General features: G+C 39.7%; 1 protein-coding gene across 2 annotated transcripts in view; it reads left to right on the forward strand.

Annotated features, from left to right (window-relative positions):
• The window catches only part of LOC145393517 (uncharacterized), a 136,532-nt gene that overhangs the window by 103,225 nt on the left and 20,804 nt on the right, over nt 1-12,503 (forward strand). For both annotated transcript variants that reach the window (XM_080267666.1, XM_080267667.1), the window contains exons 44-52: nt 282-461; nt 1,676-1,921; nt 4,519-4,612; nt 5,152-5,252; nt 5,619-5,796; nt 6,010-6,173; nt 8,911-9,046; nt 10,871-10,971; nt 11,587-11,733. In XM_080267666.1, the coding sequence (XP_080123792.1) occupies nt 282-461; nt 1,676-1,921; nt 4,519-4,612; nt 5,152-5,252; nt 5,619-5,796; nt 6,010-6,173; nt 8,911-9,046; nt 10,871-10,971; nt 11,587-11,733 (1,347 nt within the window). The remainder of the gene's footprint in view (nt 1-281; nt 462-1,675; nt 1,922-4,518; nt 4,613-5,151; nt 5,253-5,618; nt 5,797-6,009; nt 6,174-8,910; nt 9,047-10,870; nt 10,972-11,586; nt 11,734-12,503) is intronic.

Consider the following 12,503-nt stretch of genomic DNA (forward strand, 5'->3'; position numbering starts at 1 on the left):
ACTTTTTGGAGACTGCGAATTGTGATAAAATGAGGCAGGAACAGGGGTGTGGAATCCTCATTTGTGTTGAGATAGGAAGGGTGTAGTAATCCTAAAGCCCATCAGTTATGGTGCAGGTAGCTTTGTTACTGTTTTGGCTCAGGAGAGAAATGGAATTGAGAGTTCCTTCTTCATTTACTCTTGTTGCAAAAAATCCAAAGAGCCGTGCCATATATTTCTCAACCATATATGATAGTAGGGAATAAAGTTTACTGATGTGAATAATATTTGTATTTTTGCAGGTCCATTGTGAACAATTTTGAGAGTCAGATGAATTATGATGATTCAGTTAAGTCAGCCCTTGGCCGAGCAACAGACCAGCTGAAGACTCTGGCAAATATGGATGATGAAACAGGAGCTGCAGCACTGAAGGCCATAGGGGAAAACTTGATCTCAGAAAAGCTATCTAGCTTCACAGCCAGGTACAGTACAGTGACTTCATATTTAGCATTGCCATTCAATGATAATAAGATAATCCATTGTTAAGGAGTATCTGCACATACTCAAAGTACAGTACATTTCAGACAAGAAATTTTACAGGTCAAACTCCCAATTTGTTCAGAAGATATAATGTGCTTTTACCCTCTTTGGCCTCAGTACTTTTAGAGAAAATTTCATAATTTGATCCTTTTTGTTGTTAGCAAGTACTTTGCTTCTGTACCTTGCCTAGGCAAACTCTTTTATCATAGCCTGGCATCTTGTACCTTTTCTTCTTCCTGAATTTTGCTTTTATTCCACATGTTCCCCCAAAAGGATGGCAATTCTCATACCTTTAATTATCTGGCATTAATCTCATCTATCACAGGAAGATTTTAAAGCACCATATATTAGTATAGTATCTGTCATGAATGGTTGGCTGGTAGTCTTCATACATTAATTTCAAATTCTCAGTCATTCTCCTTTCAGGACTTTGGTGTAACCTTTGCACTTGTGGTAGCCTTCTCAAAGACCTTCAGCCAAGTTTTGTACAGATCTATAGTTTCTAAACTACCCTTTTTTTTTTTTTGGCTTGTATCCCTCAGTGCACCTTTGTCTGAAACTTCATTTCTTGTCATTCTACAGCATCTGTTGTAGATAACAACTGCTGTTCTTCTAAAGCTATCAGTATTAGTGTTTCTCAGGGCACTATTCATTTATCAGCTATCGACCTGCCGTTCTTCAAACATATTCTGAGCAGTACGTTTATCAGTATTAGTGTTTTTCAGGGCACTGTTCATTTATCAACTATCGATCTGCCGTTCTTCAAACATTTTCTGAGCAGTACATCTACCCTATTCATTCTGTGCAGATGACTGCATCTCTAATTTTCCACCAGTTTTCTGCACACCTGACGTCTGATTAGCCTACCATTTTTTGATTGAGGCCAAATAGTTTTTTTTTTTTTTTAATTATATTTTTTCAGTGACATTCTTACTACTGCATGATGATTTTAAACACCATAGTGGGTGCTGTTAACCAGAGGGGTTAGATACAGCCTTTGTTAATACCTTTGCTACTGGAGGTTCTTCCTAAGTTGAATGAATCAGTCTGTGAAAGCCTGTTGAAAATGAATGTCATCATAGTGAAGGGGTTAGTGCCTTGAAAACTCAGTGTGATTTTTTTTGCTGCATGAAATTCATGTGACTCCTTTCTTCAGCATGAGCGGTGACTTAGCATCGAGGGAAAACTCTCAGAATATTCTAGATGGTGGAAGAGTTTGGATAGCTCAGACTGGTGCCAGTGAAGAGCTCTTGGACAAAATGATGACTCTGGTGCGGTTGTATGTTGCTACAATCTTTGGGGATGATCCAAGTTCAGAAAGTAATCCCAAGAGAAGAGGTAACAGAATTATCTTTCCTGATGATGATGAACAGCGATTTAATACTGGACAAAATGATTTAAGGTAAATAATGTTTGAAGAGGAATTAGAGTAAGTGAATGGAGAGTATATGGATCTAGAAAATTTGGGAGTGCATGTAGATGATGGTTGGATAGGAATGCAAAAGCTATGTGTGGTGTTGTGAGGGTAGCAAATATTAGGACAGGTACAGCCTAGTAGGATGAAGCAGTTGAGAGGGCAGTGAAGGAAAAAAGTGTCTGGAATTGATGCAAGAAAGGGAGTTAAATGAAAGAAGGGAATAAACTGAAAGAAAAAAATGTGAGACTAGTAGTGAGAGAGAGAGTGAAGGAGTGATCTTGGAAGAAAAAATAAATGTAGACTATTCTGGAACTAGGAAACTGTTTACAAAGAAGCGTGAAAATGTAGAAATGAAGGTGGAGAAAAAGTCTGAAACTGTGAAGGTGAGAGAATACTAATAAATGGAAGTGAGTCAAGGAGCAGTGGAAATAATATTTTGAAAGATTGAGGAATGGGAATTGTGAGAACAGAGCAGTTTAGTTTCATTCAGTGATGTGCAGAGAAAGAATGTGATGCCATAAAATAGAAGACAGTGTGATTGTGTACTGAATTTCTGTACTGTAGCACAGAAATTCAGTACACATTCACAATCATAATATACTCACCTGTTATTGTCATCGATGGAGGGTAGAGCAGTACATTATGCAGTATGGTGCACCATGTGGTCTAGTAGTGAATGGCTCCCACGAAGATTACTCCAGCTTGGGTGGGGGGCACAGGCTAAGTCACAGCCCTAGGGGGTAGCCATTGCGTGGACCACATATGCACAACGCACAGATACATCCTCACTATACGTCATCCACAGGAGAGACTGAGAGAGTGATGGTAGGCTTGGTGTGTTGGGTGGGCCGCTCCAACAGTGCATTGTGATTGGATGGTGTGTTGTGGGGTCTGCCCGCATACTGACTGGGCCCCATGTCTGAGCTGGATGATACACATCACTGCCAAAAAATGCATAATATCATCAATTGCTTCCTGTTTCTGAGCCATATATTGCTTTGAGCTGGATATTGTGATGACGGATAATGAGAGATTACTGTGTATATGGATGGAGTTATGAGAGAAGTCAATACTTGAGTTTGGAAGAGAAGGATGAGGATATCAGTGAATGGTGAAAAAGGTAGTATCTCGGATATGATGTATGCAGTTGATTCTGTACTGCTTCCTGATAATAAACAAGAGCTTTGCAGACTGGTACAAAATTTTGATGATGTGTGTAATGTTGTGCTATAAAGGCCATGCAGGACTTTGCTAAATTAATCATTGTACTGGCTGTGTTTCAGTCACAGGCCATTGTGCTCCACATGCACAGACATTACACTTGAGCCAAAGGGAGGAACTCCACTTTGCCGCTGGGAATGCTAGGTCATGTAGACCCCATTACAGTGCTTTGATAGTTAATGTAGATAAAAGGAAAGTGATGGTTGTTGAGGAAGATGGCAGTCCTAAATGTGATTGCTTTCGTGAAAAGAGAGACTTTAATTGGTGAGAGAATTTTCTCAGTGAGAGAAAAAGAGAGTTACAGTAAATGTGCAAAGGAAGTGGAAAGTAGAGTGACACAGAGAGGGAAAGTGGCTGGTGCTATGAAGGCCTTTTTAAGAAACAGAGGCCTACATGTTGCAGCTACAAAAAGGATTACATGTTATCTGAAGGAGTTTTAGTACCCACATTAACTTACAGGAGTGAAACTTTGAAAGTCGTTGGTTAGAAGAATGGAGTTGGGGTTATTGATAAGTGTGTGTGTGTGTGAAGTACGAAGAGTAGATAGGATAAGAAATAATGTTATTCATGAAGGATGTACAGTACGGAAGTATATGGATAGTAAAGATGAAGAGAGTATACTTAGATGGTATTGTCATGTGGAAAGACTGGGTATACTTGTAAAAGGATGATGAAAAGGGTATATTGTATGTGAGTGAGTTTGAAGATGGGAGAAGGTTGCGGTAGACCAAGAAGGTTGCTGGATATGGTAAATATGGGAAAGCAAGGATGGACGTTGAGGAAGCTAGGAAACAGAAGTGATCAAGCAGGTTGGATGAATTTTGTAAGGAGTGCATGACAAAGTTTAGTCACTTTTTTTTGTAAGTCTTTGAATTTACTCACTGTGATAGGTAAGTATGAAGTACATATGTGTGGAAAGATGTGCTTTTGAGGCTGAGTCAGGATTCTAGAGGCATGAGTGGTGAGTGAATAAGTGTGGTCCATTTCAGTTGGCATGCTGTTGCATAGCTTCCCCCCCCCCCTTTTTCCCTCGCCACACTTGTGGATGGGAAAAAGAGGTGGGAAGATGATAATAATGTTGATTATTAAACCTAGGGCTTCATAATCACAATTCATGTGTATAGTTTTTAAAACTACATATGGTTATTAAAGACTGCAGTGTATTTTTAATATTTAATGTAAGTGGTGAATTGTTTTTTTACCCATGCATCGTGTTCATAAGCCAGAATGACTATATAGTAAATATGTCAGATTAATATAATACCGTAATGAATACTGCAGCCTGTAAAGTTAAGGAAACCATATGAGTTGTCAGTAGTGTACTGTATGTTTGGGATATTAAAATCAATGGTTGACTTCAGGGCTGCAAGTTTTGAGCGTGGATTGAAACGAACCAAGCGTGAGACCCAGCCAACTAACAGTACTCATCAGCTAAGCTATGTAACTGCCAGTGAAGTAAGTATGACATCTTTTCGGTAGTGAAATGTTTAGTTAACTGATGTTATAGTGTTGCCTTTATGTTTGCCTTGATTTCTTTTCTCGGATGTGATTTATATCTTTGATGTCCTTTGGCAATGAGCACCTCCATCAAGTGGAACTCCTAACTATTTACTCACAAACTAAAGAGGCCAGAAGTTGGTGGATTTACCCCTCTATGTGTTAGCCAGAAAGGTCTAATGCCATGTGTAGCTCTCCTTTCTTTTTGGCTACTGCCTGTCCTTTGCATCCACTCTTTCGTCTTTGGAGACAACTTAAGTATAAAGAAATGATGTCAGGGACAGAAGACATATTTGGCATGAGTGTCTCTCTTACAGGATAATGCAATTAAAAGGGGAAATTCACACCAAAGGATTTCCAAGTGCTTGGCTGATGATTTTGTTCAGTATCAGTATGATTTTTGCTGGTGTGATTAGGTAATAGAGAAACTTAATCACTTAATTATTTGCACCAGTAAATGAAGAGTTTTATTTTAAAGCCTACCATTTCGGTGACAGGTGAAGAGTGTACTACTGGCAGCAGAGCAGGTGATTGCAGAGGGAGTTGCTGAGTTGGACACTTCTGGCATTGTGAAGGAGATTATGCAAAACATATCTAAGTAAGCAGTGTTAAAAGTGTGTGGTCAGCTAAAAGTGTGTGGTCAGCAAGTCTGTTAATGTTATCTAATGTCTTTCCAAAGCTTTCATTATGAATACAGTACTGCATATGCATGACTGGCATATTATTTGAAACAGTTAAGGACATCATGTTATCTACCAGTTTTATGCAGCTTTTATTACTGTGCACAGTTCATGTAAGCACACAACAGTCAGATCCATACAGACACTCTTTACATGAGGAATTCTCTCTGCCATAGCATTCCCCAAGAAGTGAGTTTTAATGGATTGTTTGCTTTAATATTAATATGACTGAGTAGACATTCAGTCCATTACTGGCATTTTTTTTTCTTTTTTCCCCCCCCCAGGTATATGTCTGGTTTGTGCAGACACATGAGCTTAAAGGAAGGTGCTGCAAATGAAGTGTTGGGCAACATGGTGTCTCTCAGAGTGCTGAAATCTGCACTGACAAAGCAATCTGATATCAAGTTCCCCATAGCCACAAGTAACAGCAGTGTGACTGACTTTGTTATGAAAGACAGTTATGTAAGTACCGTACAACCATATTATGTGTGTGCTTTATCATGATGTTACCATTTGAAATCAGCAATGTACTTAACTCTCAGAGCTATTCACTTTTTATGTAGAGGCTGCATATTTTCTTTGTAGGTATACCATTGGTTTGTTTTTCAAGAGGCATTGAACGTTGTCTCAAGCTTGATTTTTCCACTTAATAATTCTTTTAATTTTGTCAAATAGGTCACATGGGGACCTGTTCTTTCCCAGTATGAAGAGTGGTCTTGTGGTAACAAAGGTGCTGAAACTGAAGATAAACCTTGTTATGGTGCCTGTATAGCCACTGCACTCTTAAAAGAGGACTACTTATCATCTGTCAAGGGTACTGATCCCCCCGGAAAACTCAGGTTAGATATTAATTAATTTCACATAGGCTAACTCGGGAAACAGTTTACAATGGTAGGTGGCAACCACATACCTAAATGATGAGATGATGTGGAGCCTACTATCAGTGGTGGGCAGCGCCACTGAAGAAGGACCTTGCGCAAGCGCAGTGCGCAATCCACAGTTCACTGCCTTGCAGAAGCGCAAGAGCGCAATCAGACAAATACATATTTAGTTTGCGCAATGTCACAAAGCACAAGCACAAACCATTTGCATATACTGAGATATTTAAATAAAATGGCATACTTACTTACTTTTATTAATTATTATTATTGTCTATTATTTGTAATTTGCACAAGTGCACAATCTAATATTTAGCTTGTGCAATGTCGCTAAGCGCTAGCACAAACCATTTGCATATATTTGTGGGAATTACTGTAAAATATTGAGATATTTAAATAAATTAGCATACTTACTTTTATTTATTATTATTTTATCTATCTGTTGCCAGATGCCTTAATCCCGTAAGGGGTGTACACTTTCCAGAAACAAGCAACAAATCGCTTCCATGTCACCCTGTCCCCCACCATTTCACTGCCCTGCTCCCAGCTCACACCCCCGTCTCTCATATACTTCTTCACTCCATCCCTCCATCTCATCCTTGGCATCCCCCTCTCTCTCTCCCCCTCCACGTCACTCACATACACTCTCCTCATTAGTTTCTGACTCTCCATCCTCTCCATATGACCAAACCACCTCAGTGTGTCTCTCCCAACGCTTCCTATCACATCCACACCACAACGATCCTTCACTTCCTCATTTGTCAGTCTGTCTCTCCATATAACTCCACATGCTTCTCTCAAATAACTCATTTATTTTCATAGCTCTCACTCTTGATTTCTGTTCCTCCAACAAGGTCAGAGTTTCACTTCCATACATTAGAGTTGGTATCACAATAGTGTCATGTAACTTTTTCCCACATGAAAGTTCAAACAGAGGAGTGGGGTTGCAAAGTGGAGGGACAGGGAAACAAAAGCTGTGATGTTGCCAGTTTTACTTTTATCTGCATTTTTGCAAGACGTTTTATTTAATAATTCAGTATAGATATACAGTACAATAGCTTATGCAGTTCCTTACGAAAATCATTAAAACATTATTTAAATCAAATATCTACAGCCTAATGAATTATTAGGCTGTGGATATTTGATTTAAATAATATGTTTTAATAATTTTTGTAAGGAATTACATATGCTACTCTTAATAAATAATGTATTTTTAATTTATTATAATTTACTAATAAGAATACTGTAATTTAAAAAATATTAAAATACATTATCTCTGTTGAAGCATTTTAAGAAATGCTACTACCCTCCGTCCCTTCCGCCTCCCCCCAGCAGAACCCTCGCAACCCGCCCGAGCCTCCCCCATCCCTTGTCCAGACATACGGGAAGCTCCCAAGACCATGTGTCCCTAGGATTGTGCAGTGCGCAATCCACAGGAGAGGTGCGCAAGGCAGGTGCGAAAGTACAATTGCGCATGGTCTTGTGTGGTGTGCAATGCGCAAACAATATTCAGCGGAGTGCAACGGTGCGCTTTGCGCAAGTGTTTGTGCACCTGCCCAGCACTGCCTTCTATGGTACCCTTGATAACTGGGTAGGGAAACACAAATGCTGGCCTCTATCCAGGAACCAGGCTTTCACATTCTTCCCTGCACCTTGCTGTGCTGAGGCACTGTCTGCTGCAAGAGAACATTGGTTCATCACACAGGATGACTGCAGGGGCGATTACTTGCCTGTTGGTGATGGGTCTGCTTGGCCAAACAGACTGGGGTTACTCACCAGCAGCCTCATATGTTGCACCCCCCTCTACCACAAAGAAAGAAAATATGAACAATATCCCACCACTACACAGAATGCCTCAAGAACATTGCTCCTCCTCCACTCAGTACTGTACTTTACATTCAAACACTTTTTCTTTCATGAACTCCCATCAGGTATTCATCTCATAGAAATGACCCCCTCCTAAGAGGCACAAGTGCACCTGACCGTACAATACTGTTACCATCAAATTTAACTGCTACGGTACAAAGACAAAACAGAACCTACACACAGTCCACTAAGTCCTCAGTGCATTGCAGCCTTCCACATCACATTGCACTTACTCACCTCTTGTACTTCATGATAACAACACAGAAAATCCTTCAATGTAATTCCAACAAAAAGATCTCTTGGAGTGCAGAGCTGAAGTGGCTGGTTTCCCACAGTCCACTGGGTTCAGATCCAGATGAGCGTGGGGCGACAACAGCCAGTGTACACCAGGAATTAGAGCTTGTGTTTATGTTTATGTTTATGTTAATAATTATGAGAAAAAAGCTCCTTTTGTATTAAACATTTCTTCCTGTGTCTGTCAGTACCCTGCTTAGTATCTTCTGCCACCTTAGCTTTTCAGTTATGTCGTATCCTCACTTTTCCAGAATGATAGTCTTATGTTGAAATCTGTTCATCTAATCAGATGATTGTGAAAGTGAAATTTAGTAGTATGTGCAGGAAATGAATTGTTGATGATTCATTTGCCATTACAGTTGCTAGAAATGTAATGGGCTGTATAACCCTTTCAACCTATGGACATCACTCATAAGCTAATTTAAATAATCTGGCATTAGCTAGAATTCTGATGTCCTTGTGTTGATGAGATTAAGGCCATAATGCAGAATTAATTACAGTATAATCACATTTTAAAAGTAACCTGTAATACCCGCAGAACTTCAGTGGCTAAGGCAGCTCTTCTTAATCCACTGACCAGCATAGAAATCCCAATTAAAATGGAGCAGGATGACAAGATCACATATCATTTGGCACTAAATGATGACACTTTGCCAGAAGGTTATAAATTTAAGGTAAGATGTTAAGTTCTGTACTGAATTGAGATTACTACATATTTTAGTATGACGAGAGAGTACTCTATGTTCTGTTTTTCTTTCAGTTGACTGTATCTATCTTTATAGCCTGACACTTTAAACTTGGCAGGAATGGCTGCAAATAGTTTCTATATTATTCTTTCTTCAGGCTACCCTTTCTTCAGGTCACCCCCTCACTCATGTACTACTGTATTAGCTCCCAACATTGTCATAGGCTTGGTCTCTGGCTAGAAGTTACCTGGTAACACTGTTGGATATTACCAGGTGTATGACAATTGCTGCTTTCATACCTGCATAGAATGTGATACTCTTTTCTACCTGGTCATCAGCCTTCTGATAAACACAGTCAATGCACAAAGAAATATTATTTTGTTTAAAAATGTTGCATTCTCTCCCTTCCACCTCAGGAAGGCAGGAACAGTATAGTGGGAGTGGAAAGGGAAATGTGAAGAAGGAGGGGAGGAGGAAAGTTGTGGAGGGGCATGAGGTGAATGGGAGAAAGGCAGTTGTATATATAAAATAACATTCATTTTGTGAATAGGCACTGCTTATCAGCCAGGATGATGAATAAGAGAAGATTATACTGTTATAAGGTGGGTGAAGGCAGTTGTTAGTTCATGAAGATCAATTTATATATGTATTGCCAGATGCCTTAATCCTGTAAGGGGTGGCCACAAACAAATCGCTTCCATGTCGCCCTGTCCTCCGCCATTTCACTGCCCTTCTCCCAGCTTACACCTCCCTTTCTTATATACCTCTCCACTCATCCTTGGCCTCCCCCTCTCATTCCCCCCCTCCACCTCACTCACATACACTCTCCTTGTCAGTCTCGCTCTCCATCCTCTCCACGTGGCCAAACCACCTCGGTGTGTTTCTCCTAACGCGTCCTATCACATCCACATGTACACCACAATGCTCCTTCACTTCCTCATTTGTCAGTCTGTCTCTTCATGTAACTCCACAAGCTCCTTTCATATAACTCATTCCCACTGCCCTTACTCTTGACTTGTGTCCCTTCAACAAGGTCCAAGCTTCATTTCCATACATTAGAGTTGGTATCACAATACTGTCATGTAGTAGGTTTTTCACTTCCATGCTCGCTTCCTTGTTTCTTATCACTGCTTTCAAAGAACCAGCAACCTTTCTTCCTTGCTGTACCCTTTCAAGCACTTCCTCAAAACATCCATCCTTACTCATCACACTACTCAAGTACAGTACTGGCACTTGGGCAAGAAGAAGCTTTTAATCATACCCAAAGCACATCTGGCAAGTCAGTATGATGAAATAAACACAAGAAATACTGTACTGACATGTCAAATATGCATTGGGTATGATTAAAGATTTCTACTTGCGTGAGTGCCAGAGGCCTGTCTTTTCCCTTTCTGGACCACTGCTGGGGGCAAGGGTGCCTTGGGTAGCAGTATGTGTCAAGGTGAAATAACCATTAGCTGATTGTGACACAGTGAAAGTTGCTTGCCTGTCATCTGAGAGTTCCAGGTTTGATTCCTTGTACACTACTGATAATATGTTAGTTGTTTTTTTTCCATGTTAATACAAGTTTACAGTATTTCATCATTTATGGCTTTGCTGAGATGACTTCACTCTCACAGCCCTTCATTGTAATGAAGGGATTAAGAGAAAAATCTGAAATCTTTAAAAGTGTCTTCAACCAGCATAGTAAAGAAGCAGCTTTTTTCTTTCTGTAAAATTTTATTAGAATTAAATTTTCAATATTGCATCATGGAAGTAAGATTACCATCCTTATCAGTGATGATTGATACATATTAATTAAATACTTTGCAGTGCTTTGGCTGGGAGGAGAATGAGTGGGATGGACGTCTGTGCAGCACAGGGAAGGTTGATAAGGGACTCCAGTGCTTCTGTAAAAGACCTGTTTATGTGGCGTAAGTATTGACTTCCCCAGTGGTTTATCCCCATCATCATCTTCAGTCATCAATATCATCATCATCAACAGTTATCAATATCATCATCATCATTATCAGTCATCAGTTATCATTATTATCAGTATCAGTAATCCTGATCATCATCATCATCATCAGTAATCATCATCATCATCATTATCGTCAATCATCATCATCATCATCAGTCATTAATCGTCATTGTCATCGTCATCATCATCGTCATCAAAATATGTTAACGTCAGCATATCATCTTCATCATTGAAATTTTTTCTATTTGGCCATTATCATAAAGGAATTTTGTTACCGGTGAACTATTGGGTTTAGGTTCTCCAGCCGGATAGGGCTCACGAGAGTTTACATCTGAGAGATGATCTGGGATTAATACTCATATAGTGCCACTCAGTGAGGCTGGTCACCTTCACTTTAAATGTTGAGACTGAACAATCTAGAGACCCTTTGCTCCTGATGGGACAGAATAGATTGAATGTTAGAGGAATGGATAGATAAATGGTTGATAAAGGAATATCCCAAATTGATACTCAGCAGAGCTGAAATTTTTGTTTGTTAATTATACTGTATTTTGTTTGTGGTGGTCAGTGGGTTCCTGATCAAGGATGCTACAGGCAGTAGAGTTCCAATAACCAATATAGAAGAATCTGAGGATACCACCACCACCACTGCTACCCTCACCTCCACCCCACCTAATACCATCACCATGGTTGATTCCAGCCATGTCAAATTTATGTAAGTTCAGACTGTTTTTTGTTGTATCTGTGTAACAGACTGTATGTGATGATCCAGTAATTTGACCCCTTCAGGTATTTTGACATTACTCATCTAATCTTTATTGTGCATTAAAGACAAGATATCCAGTGATTGATTGAAAGTCTTTCATGAATTTCAGGCTATCTTCAGCTTTGCTGTGAAAAATAAATAAATAAAGAAGTTTGTGGCCTGAAGTATATGCAATGATTTGTAAGATTTCAGTCCCTTTATGTCTCTCATATAGTACTGTACTTAGGGGGAAGTAGGGGATGAGGAGCTCAGACCCCCCTTCATTCTAACACAGTAAGCTGATGGGGAGAGAGATATATATATATATATATATTTTACTCATTCAGGTATTAATAATAGTTTCATGGATTGTTTCCAAGGGGTTGTTTGGGTTGATTGCTCATGTAATGCCACTCAGGGATGAGTGAGGCTGGTCACTCTCATCTTAAATGTCGGGACCAATTGCCTGGCCCTGGGCTCCTGCACTCCTCATGGGGCAATGTAGGATTGGATGATGGATGGATGGATGGATTGTTTCCTGTACTGTATGACACTAAACACTAGAAACATTTCTGTGTAATCTAAATACTGTACAGTTATAACATTCCAAGTACCTTTGGAATAATGAGAACAAAAATTCACCTCCCTCCCTTAGTAAAATCCTGGCTGTACCCTTTCACAGTACAATAATATATATACAGTGAAGTACACTGGAGAAGCATTTTGATGCCTGAAGGGTT

The sequence above is a fragment of the Coenobita brevimanus genome, chromosome 24 (assembly GCF_032717465.1).
Source record: "Coenobita brevimanus isolate Jiangsu-jjx chromosome 24, ASM3271746v2, whole genome shotgun sequence".
In the NCBI taxonomy this organism is placed as follows: Eukaryota; Metazoa; Arthropoda; class Malacostraca; order Decapoda; family Coenobitidae; genus Coenobita; species Coenobita brevimanus.